The 12,538-nt window shown below is 44.4% G+C and overlaps 1 protein-coding gene across 1 annotated transcript in view; it reads left to right on the top strand.

Moving 5' to 3' along the window:
- Positions 1 to 12,538, top strand: part of STK11 (serine/threonine kinase 11) — a 132,697-nt gene that overhangs the window by 113,322 nt on the left and 6,837 nt on the right. The window contains exon 9 of the mRNA XM_077271405.1: positions 9,378 to 9,580. Coding sequence (XP_077127520.1) covers positions 9,378 to 9,559 — 182 coding nt within the window. The 3' untranslated portion in view covers positions 9,560 to 9,580. The remainder of the gene's footprint in view (positions 1 to 9,377; positions 9,581 to 12,538) is intronic.

Here is a 12,538-nt window from a genome sequence, read left to right as displayed (position 1 = left end):
AGCAGTTTGTTAACAAACAGACTTTCTAGGGTGATCTCCTCAATAATACACGTTGATCAGTCTGGGTTTATGCCCAATAATTCATTTGCCATCATTTTTGAAAGGCTTTATATAAATATGGAAGCAGAAGCTGATAATATTGCCCAACGGGTGGTTCTATCTTGGATGCAGCTAAGGCTCTTGACAGCCTAGAGTGTAAATATCTGTGGGCTATACTAAGCCAAATGGCCTTTGGGAACACATTTAAGGTACCTTCACACTAAGCGACTTTACAACAATAACGATAGCGATCCGTGACGTTGCAGCGTCCTGGATAGCGATATCGTTGTGTTTGACACGCAGCAGCGATCAGGATCCCGCTGTGATATCGCTGGTCGTTGATGAAAGTCCAGAACTTTATTTCGTCGCTGGATCTCCAGCTGACATCGCTGGATCGGTGTGTGTGACACCGATCCAGCGATGTCTCCACTGGTAACCAGGGTAAACATCGGGTTACTAAGCGCAGGGCCGCGCTTAGTAACCCGATGTTTACCCTGGTTACCCGGGGACTTCGGCATCGTTGGTCGCTGGAGAGCCATCTGTGTGACAGCTCTCCAGCGACCACACAACGACTAAACAGCGACGCTGCAGCGATCGGCATCGTTGTCTGTATCGCTGCAGCGTCGCTTAGTGTGAAGGTACCTTTAGAAGTTGGGTCCAACTGCTGTACTCTGCACCAAAAGCTAAGATAAGAGCCACTGTATAAGGATAGGAGACAGGGGTGTCCCTTGTCTCCTCTATTTGCAGTAGGGATTGAACCTCTGTCACCAGTCATTTGTTCAACACCCGAGATAATTGGATTTAAATATGGGACTTAAGGTACCTTCACACTAAAGGTACCGTCACACTAAACGATATCGCTAGCGATCCGTGACGTTGCAGCGTCCTCGCTAGCGATATCGTTTAGTTTGACACGCAGCAGCGATCAGGATCCTGCTGTGATGTCGCTGGTCGCTGAATAAAGTCCAGAACTTTATTTGGTCGTCCGATCGCCGTGTATCGTTGTGTTTGACACCAAAAGCAACGATACCAGCGATGTTTTACACTGGTAACCAGGGTAAACATCGGGTTACCAAGCGCAGGGCCGCGCTTAGTAACCCGATGTTTACCCTGGTTACCAGCGTAAAAGTAAAAAAAACAAACAGTACATGCTCACCCAGCGTCATACCTCCCCCAGCGTCTGCTTCCTGACACTGACTGAGCGCCGGCCCTAAAGTGAAAGTGAAAGCCGCTCTGCTGTTAGGGCCGGAGCTCAGTCAGTGTCAGGAAGCAGACGCTGGGTGAGTATGTAGTGTTTGTTTTTTTTACTTTTACGCTGGTAACCAGGGTAAACATCGGGTTACTAAGCGCGGCCCTGCGCTTAGCAACCCGATGTTTACCCTGGTTACCCGGGGACCTCGGCATCGTTGGTCGCTGGAGAGCGGTCTGTGTGACAGCTCCCCAGCGATCAAACAGCGACGCTGCAGCGATCGGCATCGTTGTCGCTATCGCTGCAGCGTCGCTTAATGTGACGGTACCTTAAGCGACGCTGCAGCGATACAGACAACGATGCCGATCGCTGCAGCGTCGCTGTTTAGTCGCTGTGTGGTCGCTGGAGAGCTGTCACACAGACGGCTCTCCAGCGACCAACGATGCCGAAGTCCCCTGGTAACCAGGGTAAACATCGGGTTACTAAGCGCAGGGCCGCGCTTAGTAACCCGATGTTTACCCTGGTTACCATTGTAAAAGTAAAAAAAAAAAAACACATACTCACATTCCAGTGCCCGGCGTCCGCTTCCCTGCACTCCTCCTGCATCCTGTGTCAGCGCCGAACATCTCCGGCATCTCCCACAGAGCAGAGCGGTGACGTCACCGCTCTGCTTTACGGCCGGCACTTACACAGGATGCAGGAGGAGTGCAGGGAAGCTGACGCCGGGCACCGGAATGTGAGTATGTGTTTTTTTTTTTTTTACTTTTACAATGGTAACCAGGGTAAACATCGGGTTACTAAGCGCGGCCCTGTGCTTAGTAACCCGATGTTTACCCTGGTTACCAGTGAAGACATCGCTGGATCGGTGTCACACACACCGATTCAGCGATGTCAGCGGGAGATCCAGCGACTAAATAAAGTTCTGGACTTTCAGCAACGACCAGCGATCTCACAGCGGGATCCTGATCGCTGCTGCGTGTCAAACACAACGATATCGCTATCCAGGACGCTGCAACGTCACGGATCGCTATCGTTGTAAAGTCGCTTAGTGTGAAGGTACCTTTAGGCCATGTGCACACGTTCAGTATTCGCGTTTTTTCGCGTTTTTTTCGCGTTTTTTCGCTATAAAAACGTGATAAAAACGCTAAAAAAACGCTTACATATGCCTCCCATTATTTTTAGGGTATTCCGCATTTTTTGTGCAAATGTTGCATTTTTTTCCGCGAAAAAATCGCATCGCGGAAAAAAAAGCAACATGTTCATTAAATTTGCGGAATTGCGGGGTTCCGCACACCTAGGAATGCATTGATCTGCTTACTTCCCCGCACGGGGCTGTGCACACCATGCGGGAAGTAAGCAGATTATGTGCGGTTGGTACCCAGGGTGGAGGAGAGGAGACTCCTCCACGGACTGGGCACCATATAATTGGTCAAAAAAAAAAGAATTAAAATACAAAATAGTAATATACTCACCTTCGATGGCCTCCGGAGTAGGGTTGAGCGACCTTTAGTTTTTTAGGGTCGAGTCGGGTTTTGTGAAACCCGACTGTCTTAAAAGTCGAGTCGAGTGAAATCGGCCAACCACCGTGAAAAGTCGGGTTTCGGCCGAAACACGAAACCCAATGAAGGAAATTATTATGAATTTTTTATTTTTTATTTTTTTCTCTCTCTCTCTCTGGCGCCAAGATCGCATACCGCATGGCCGACCCCGCACAGGGATCGGATCGGGTTTCATGAGACGCCGACTTTGCCAAAAGTCGGCGACTTATGAAAACGAACGACCCGTTTCGCTCAAGCCTACTCCGGAGTCTTCCCGCCTCTCCGGTGCATGCTGCCGCTTCGGTTCCTATAGCTGGTGTGCGGTGAAGGACCTGCGATGACGTCGCGGTCTTGTGATTGGTCGCGAGACCGGTCATGTGACCGCTCACGTGACCGCGACGTCATGGAAGGTCCTGCGCACACACACCATCTATAGGACAACGGACGCCGCTGAGGAGATCGGTTGTCTGCAGGTGAGTATAAGCATTTTTTTTATTATTTTTAAACATTCTATCTTTTACTATTGATGCTGCATAGGCAGCATCTATAGTAAAAAGTTGGTCACACTTGTCAAACACTATGTTTGACAAGTGTGACCAACCTGTCAATCAGTTTTCCAAGCGATGCTACAGATCGCCTGGAAAACTTTAGCATTCTGCAAGCTTATTACGCTTGCAGAATGCTAAAAAAAAAACGCAAAAAAAAATGCGGATTTTTTGCAGAAAATTTCCGGTTTTCTTCAGGAAATTTCTGCAAGAAATCCGGACGTGTGCACATACCCTTAAGGTACCTTCACACTCAGCAACTTTACAACGGGAACGACAACGATCCGTGACGTTGCAGCGTCCTGGTTAACGATCTCGTTGTGTTTGACACGCAGCAGCGATCTGGATCCCGCTGTGATATCGCTGGTCGGCGCTAGAAGTCCAGAACTTTATTTGGTCGTCAGGTCGGCGTGTATCGTCGTGTTTGACAACAAAAACAACGATGCCAGCAATGTTTTACATGGAGCTAACGACCTGTGAGAACGATAAGTGAGTCACCGTTACGTCACAGGATCGCTCCTGCATCGTTCTGGAGCTGCTGTGTTTGACGTCTCTACAGCGACCTAAACAGCGATGCTGCAGCGATCGGCTCGTTGTCTATATCACTGTAGCGTCGCTGAGTGTGACGGTACCTTAAGGAAGAGAAGGTGGCATATGCAGATGACCTGCTATTGTTTCTAATGTTCTGATTCACCTGTTATCTAGGTTTAAATACTTGGGTATCACAGTATCCTCTAAAATTGTGGAATATGAGCAACTCAACCTGAGTCCTCTATTAACCAAATTTAAACGAAAGATACTGGCTTGGTTTAAATTATATTTCCGTAGTGGGAAGGGTAAACTTGATTAAAATCATACTTGTGCCCCAACTCTTATACGGTAATGCCCTAATTTGACTCCCCAAAAATAGATTTTACAAAATAAACCATTTACGGATCTCCTCTGACGGAAAGGTCAACCGTTGATTTAATTAGTCACTACAAAAGCCCTAAGATGAAGGTGGTTTAGCACTTAAGGTACCTTCACACGAAGCGACGCTGCAACGATAGCGACAACGATGCCGATCGCTGCAGCGTCGCTGTTTGATCGCTGGAGAGCTGTCACACAGACCGCTCTCCAGCGACCAACGATGCTGAGGTCCCCGGGTAACCAGGGTAAACATCGGGTTGCTAAGCGCAGGGCCGCGCTTAGTAACCCGATGTTTACCCTGGTTACCAGCGTAAAAGTAAAAAAAACAAACAGTACATGCTCACCTGCGCGTCCCCCAGCGTCTGCTTCCTGACACTGACTGAGCTCCGGCCCTAACAGCACAGCGGTGACGTCACCGCTGTGCTTTCACTTTCACTTTAGGGCCGGCGCTCAGTCAGTGTCAGGAAGCAGATGCTGGGGGACGCGCAGGTGAGCATGTACTGTTTGTTTTTTTTTAACTTTTACGCTGGTAACCAGGGTAAACATCGGGTTACTAAGCGCGGCCCTGCGCTTGGTAACCCGATGTTTACCCTGGTTACCAGTGTAAAACATCGCTGGTATCGTTGCTTTTGCTTTCAAACACAACGATACACAGCGATCGGACGACCAAATAAAGTTCTGGACTTTATTCAGCGACCAGCGACATCACAGCAGGATCCTGATCGCTGCTGCGTGTCAAACGAAACGATATCGCTAGCCAGGACGCTGCAACGTCACGGATCGCTAGCGATGTCGTTTCGTGTGAAGGTACCTTTACTCTTCTGTTGATGTACTATTTAGCATCACAAAGTCAACTTATTAGATTGGGGCGAAAACACCATAAACAGTTCTGTTGTGAGTGTTCTTCAGCATATGGTGGAAAAAGATTCACTATTTTCCAGTCTTGAGGTGGGCACACTTTGTAAGTGTTCTTTTAAATATTATACAATGGCAATCATGATAAGGTATGGAACAAAATAAAGCAGTTACGAAACATTATTGCTTTCAGAACATTTACCCCGTTTTTGGGACACTAGTAATATACCAGAGTTGTTGTCACTACAAGGTTTTGATTACTGGCAACAGGTTGGGGTTTGGAACCTAGTTCATTTATTAGAAGGAAATATTTTCAAAACGTTCAAGAAAAATGCCCCTTGCGACATGACATGTTCTATAGATTTCTACAACTACTCTATGTATTTGAAATTCAGTGTAAATCAAACTCCAAATATGTGCAGGCGGGTATAGTATTTATCACGACTCACCTGTCGGGTGACCCAGGACCAGGGGCTCCTTCCATGTCCCTACCACGAGGGGCACCCTAGCTCGCCCTATTACCTGCCACCCTTGCCTTATCTCCTGAGTTAGCCCTCCGTCTGTCCTCTTCACCCACCCATGGAAGAGGGGCGCTACTGTGAACTGCAGTACACCAACCCGAAGAACAAGGCAACACAAGGTAACTGAAAATAGGCATATAAATATTCAGAAAAATAAGCCAGCTCACCCGTGATGCATTAGTTGAGCTTCGTGAGCACAGACCCGCTGTGTCCAAACGTATAAAGTCCAAAAGAAGAAAAATGTCCAGCTCCACCAAATCCGTGAAGATAAAATTTCTTTATTCACAAACTTGTAACATAGAGGGTACAAACTTCAGCACAAACCATGTGGGTGTGAATCTCAACGCGTTTCTGGAGACGAGCCCTTAATCATGATTAAGGGAGCTTAGTCTCCAGAAACGCGTTGAGATTCCCACCCACATGATTTGTGCTGAAGTTTGTACCCTCTGTTACAAGTTTTTGAATAAAGAAATTTTATCTTCACGGATTTGGGGGAGCTGAACATTTTTCTTCTTTTGGACTTTATATAAATATTCACTCACATATAACAGAGGAATGCACTAGGGAGTGGAGCACGGGGGAATAACCAAAGTAGGAGAAGGAAGGGAATTCTCACAATTATAAACCACGCAACAGTCACAGAAAACTCCTCCAAAACTCCTCATATGAACACCTCTCCTCCTAAGCCATGCAGCAAATACTAGCTCTGACATAGATTTGAATCAAGACCCAGATTATAAAGAGGATGGGAGTGGCTAACTGAGCGCAGCTGAGATTTTCCAACATGGCCGATTAACCACTGTCATGCTAAAAGAAATAAACACCATTAAAACGAAGAAGTGCCTCTTATCAGTGCAGGAGTAGGAGCAATCAGGCGCTGCAGCCTTCTGGCTCCTTTCTGTCGTGGTATCCCTGTCACAATATTAGACATAATAGGATCACAAAGAAATACCAAAGGGTTTATCTCTAATTTACAAGAACCTACTAAACACATACCTTATTAGGTACCCCCTAAGTGCTACAACGAAATGGGTTAATGACGTTGGACCTGTTCCAGATTAGGTATGTGATTCAATACTACAGTTAATTCCAAAGTTCTCTTAGTGTGACTAAGAAATTTGTCACAATTATGTTATTTATAGAGTGTATAAAACACCACTTTGGATGTTTTAAAGCCAGTCTGAGATCAGACTCCATATGTCCCTAGATGTACTGTAGACGAAGTAGGACTTATGCACATGATGTGGACTTGCCAATGATTACATATGTTTTGGACTACGATCTTAAATTTAATTCACCTTGTGGTATGAGAGATATTTTGTAGAATATGTATTTTGGGGTATGCAGATGAAATGTACATTAATGGACAGGGAAAGTGACGATCGCTAGACTTCCATATGCTGCTAGAAAATGAACTGCCCTATTCTATTTGTCGGTAAATCCACCCACACGTGATCTTAATAATAAAATTAATATCCTCATGGAAAGAAATGTTTTTATTACATGAGGTAGACCCCTTCAAGATGGAAAATATATGACCCAGTTGGTTTAAGACACCAGGGCTAGCAAATTGTAAACTACTATTGTCACGACTCTGTTGCCGGGTATGCCCGGGACCAGGGGTTCCTTCCCTGTCACGAACGCTAGATGAGCCCTAGATCGCCCGGTTCCCCAGATTACTTCTGATGGGGAAGATGCTGGGGTCACATAACTTGCCTTAGCTCCTGAATCCGCCATCAGTCTGTACCCTTCTCCCACCCAAGGAAGAGGGGAGTAGTAGTGTACTGTAATACGCCAACCAGACTATCAAGGTAATACGAACATGGGTAATGAAAAATACCAAACATACAAATATACTTACACATATAACAGAGGAATGCATCGGGGAGTGGAGGATGGGATTAAAGGAAAAAAGGAGAAGAAAGGGAATAATCACAAACTCAAAACCTAGCATCAGTCACAGATAAATCCACCAACCGCCTTCTCCTATAAACCAACAACATCCAGCCATGCAGCGTAAGCAAACTCTGACAATGAGTGCTAGCCAGGGCCTAGTTTGTATAGGAGTGGCTAACCGTGCACAGCTGAGTCTTAATGCAGGAAAACTTTAATATGAAGGTGAAGTGCTTCTAATCAGTGCAAGAGTAGGAGAAATCAGACACTATGGTCTTCTGGCTCCTCTTTGTCGCGGTAAACCTGTGACGACTATGGGATCGAATATTTTTAAGGTAAATATATAAATGTCTAACAAATGAGATGTGCCTTTGGTTACCCATAGAGAGTGTTCATGTGTTCATGGGGCCTTTAACTACAGAATTACACACTATAATACAATAGGCTGATTAAATAATGGTAATATTACATAACTTACTGTCTCCGGAATTATGATGTCTGTTTTTATTGAAGAGATGTGTGGTACACAAGTTGTTCTAGCGGGGTAGGGAAGGAAAAAGGGGGTCGTAGTTATGTGTAATGGGTTTTTTTTGTTTTGAATTATAAAATCAATGAAGACTATCTGTTTTTAAAGGGACTCTGTCACCCCAAAAATCGTATCTGAGCTAAGCCCACCGGCATCAGGGGCTTATCTACAGCATTCTGTAATGCTGTAGATAAGCCCCGATGTATCCTGAAAGATAAATAAAGGTTAGATTATACTCACTCTTCATTCGATGACGTCCTCTTGTCTTCTTGCAGCGGCTCCGGCGCAGGCGTACTTTGTCTGCCTGTTGAAGGCAGAGCAAAGTACTGCAGTGCGCAGGCGCCGGGCCTCTCTGACCTTTCCCGGCGCCTGCGCACTGCACTACTTTGCTCTGCCCTCAACATGGTAGATAAAGTACGCCTGCGCAGGAGCCGCTGCAAGAAGACAAGAAGAGGACGTCATCAAATGAAGCTAGGAGGCGCCGGACCGCGACGCTCATCGGACCGGACCGCACCGGGACCGCCCCTGGGTGAGTATAATATAACCTTTATTTCTCATCTTTCAGGATACATCGGGGGCTTATCTATAGTATTACATAATGCTGTAGATAAGCCCGTGATGCCGGTGGGCTTAGCTCAGGTACGATCTTTGGGGTGACAGAGTCCCTTTAAGGATACTTATTCCTCAGTGCTGCTTTTTAAATACGCAGCAGCAAATCCTGGTCGTGGGAGTGTACCCTAAGGGGTTAAAGTTAAAAATTTTCACTGCCAAGCTACTGGGATGTACTTGTATTCCTGTATGGGACACGTGTACGTAGGTATATTTTGTGCTGCATTCATGATCACTGCAATTAAAATGGATTGCGTATTAGGTGCCGCTTCTTACATGGAGTTAATGTTATCCAACTGAAGTGGTAGAAGTACCGTAGGTCAGACTTGTCATGTGACTCAAAAGATTTAGAAGTGTCGAATAATATATCAGCCTATTTAATAAAGGTAAAAATGGAAGAAATAAGGGTGCAAAACACATACCAGTAAGTTGCTTAGGACCCACCACTGTGCATGGTTAGTCAAAAAAATTTCATGCAAGAGATGCAAAAGGATATCCATGGAAAATCGGTATGGGCAAATGGCCGTAAATTCTGAAAGTGAAATGGATTCTGAAAATATATCATACGTATACAGTACAGGAGAGGGGTACAATTCACTGGCATATTTAGATGTTAGGTAATGAAAATAGAAAATACTTTATAGAAAATTAAAGAATTGGCTCTTTGAAAGTGATCATCAGAAAAGTCAAACAATTTGTTTGAATCCCTTTATGGAATCCACCTGATCATTGTATCTTTTCTTCCTGCATCAGGGCAGGTGCCTGAGGAGGACAGGTTTGCACAGACACAGGGCACTGGACCTACCAAACAGCTATGTATGAACGGCACAGAGACCCAACTAAAGTCAGAAAGGAGAGTAAGCTCTGCATCCCAGCGTAAGGCGAGCACGTCGGGGGGCAAAGTACGGAAATTGTCTGCCTGCAAACAACAGTGACCGAGGAGTCTACTCTGCAAGGTACTGTATCTATCATTGCTTGTTGGCACATCATCATTCTGATTAATAATACACATTCCCTAGTTTTGGCAGATTATATTACCCCCTGGTACAAACATGCCCCATCATTGACCTATGCGCTAAAGTGCACTTGGTGTTCGTATCACTTTAATGTTCCGGTAGCTTCACCGTGTAGGGGGGAGGGTTGGATTTTGTTCCCCAACACGAAGACGGCGCGTGGGCGGCAGGATAGAACGGCCTCGGCAGCGATAATGAGGGCTCAATAAAGAGGTGTCTTCATTCATATCCTGCAGTGAATGAGTCATAGGCTTTGCCAATGACAGCAGGTCTTCTGTGACGTTGTTTCTTCCCTCTCCTCTCTGTTTCCCTCTTCTCTGCCATTTCATGTGATGCTTCTTTCCATCCTCCCTCTGCTCTGATATAGCTCGCTATATTTGGTCTAAAGTGCTCATCTCCCAATACTGTCTGCAGTCTGTTTCTGCCTCTAGCCTCCGCTCGTTCTCTATATTTCGGTTTGTTTTGTATTGACTACATGTTTATCTCAGTTGTAACTATTCAGTATCATTCTGTCTGCATGGTTGCTGTTCTCCTGTTTCTAGATAACCAGTCAGTACATTCATCATGGACCACATATCAGATATATGGCACTTTTCTGGATTTTTTTCACCTTTTCCTGTGTTATTCCTTCTGAAAACAAATGTCGGCCCTTTCATGAGTTGCTAATGCTAGCTCTGAAGCAGTTACTTAGGTGCAGTGCTTGGTCATGGATCTAATGATTGTATTATTTCGGGATCTGTTTTTTTTTTCTCACCGTGCTCTAATGAAGCATGCACCTCTTAGGCAATGAATGCTTCTGTGTATTTCAGGATCTGAAACCACCGAGAAAAGGGTCTCCCATCTCATGAGGTGCTGGCGTACTGCTGACCTTTTTCTATTGAGCTTCACCTTTTGAACCACTGCTAGATCACATCATTTTATTTTCAGCCAACGCTCGGTCAATCATATGTAGTATCAGTGGGGTGCCAGAGGTCAAACCCCAACAATCATTAAGTGACTGCATAGATCCATGCCAACAGTTTGAGATGGGAAAAACTACTTTGTAGGCAGTTTAAAGGGAATCTGTCACCAGGTTTTTCCCACCCATCAGAGAGCATGATGATGTGTGCTGCTTAGTGCAGATTCGATTCAATCACTGTTTTCTGTGCTGCAAATAAAAGTTTTCCCTGAATGCTGAGCCCGGTGTAACCCCACCCACATCACTTATTGACCGCCTTTTGCATATGCATAGTGGTGGACATAGGGTTATACAGAGCTGATATCTATGAAAAACTACAGTGGCATGTAAAAATTTGGGCACCCCTGGTCAAAATTACTGTTATTGTGAATAGTTAAGTGGAAGATGAAGTGATCTCTAAAAGGCCTAAAGTTAAAGATGACAGATTTACTTTGTATTGTAGGCAAAAATATATATTCATTTTTATATTTTACATTTTGTCAGATGCAATAGTTTGGGCAGCTTGCATGGTTAGTAACTAGCAGCACCCCTTTTTTGAAAGTATCACAGATTGTAAACGCTTTTTGTAGCCAGCCAAGAGTCTTTCAATTTTTTAAGGAATTTTCATCCATTCTTCCTTTTAATATTCTTCCAGCTCTGTGAGATTCCTGGGTCGTCTTGCTTGCTCTGCTATTTTGAGGTATAGCCACATATTTTCAATAATGTTCAGATCTGGGGACAGTGAGGGCCATTGTAAAATCTTCAGTTTGCACCTTTTGAAGTAGTCTATTGTAGATTTTGACTTGTGTTTGGGAATCATTATTAGTGATGAGTGAGCCTGCATGTCTCGTGGCTGTTAGATAGCTCTTTTTAGAACTTGATCGTGCTCGGATAACACCTTTTCCGAGCACGCTCGCTCATCACTAATTATTATCCATTTGCAAAAGCCATCCTCTTTTCAATTTCAGCTTCTTCTTTTTTCACAGAGGGTGTGATATTTGCATCAAGAACTTGTTGAAATTTCATTAAATCCATCCTTACCTCTACCTGTGAAATGTTCCCTGTGCTATTGGCTGCAATACAACCCCAAAGCATGATTGATCCACCACCATGCTTACTGGTTGGCAAGATGTTCTTTTCCTGAAATTCTGTGCCCTTTTTCTCTACACATACCTTTTGATAATTGTGGCCAAAGAGTTCTATTTTAACCTCATTGGTCCACATGACTTGTTTCCAAAATGCCACAAGCTTGTTTGGATGTTATTTTGCATACTCGTATGATTTTTATGGTGAGTATGCAGAAGTTTTCTTCTGATGACTCTTAAATGAAAGTTATATTTTTGCAGGCTTCTCTGAACAGTAGAACAATGTACCACAACTTCAGAGTCTGCTAAATCTTTCTGAAGGTTTTTCTCAGTGAAATGGGGGTTCTGATTTGCCTCTCTAGCAATTCTATGAGTATCTCTCACTTAAATTTTGCTTGGTCTTTGGGACCTTATCTTGACCTCCACTGTTCCTGTTAACTTCTATTTCTTAATTACATCTCAAACTAAGGAAAGGGCAACCTGAAAACACGTTGCTATCTTTTTATATCAGTCTTCTGCTTTGTGGGCCTCTACCATTTTTATTTTCAGAGTGCTAGGCAGCTGCTTAGAATATTCCATGGCTGCTATTTTTTTGCAACAAGGATAAAGAAGGCTGGGTTTTTATAAAGCTGGGAAATTTGCATCACCTGGCCTTTCTGAACGATGATGATGAACAAACTGGAACTCTAACAGACTAATTAAGGTCTGAAAGCTTGATAAAATGTGTCTGAACACACAAATCTCCAAGGGTACCCAAACATTTGCATAGGCCCACTTTCCTTTTTGCAATTCTTAAAATGTAAAAAATGGAAGGAAAAAAATAGATAGTAATTTTGACCAGGAGTGCCCAAACTTTCATATGCCACTGTATATGGCAGC

This window comes from Ranitomeya variabilis, chromosome 1 (assembly GCF_051348905.1).
Source record: "Ranitomeya variabilis isolate aRanVar5 chromosome 1, aRanVar5.hap1, whole genome shotgun sequence".
Classification (NCBI taxonomy): Eukaryota; Metazoa; Chordata; class Amphibia; order Anura; family Dendrobatidae; genus Ranitomeya; species Ranitomeya variabilis.
Note: the sequence above shows the minus strand (reverse complement) of the source record. Positions and strands in the feature narration are given on the sequence as shown.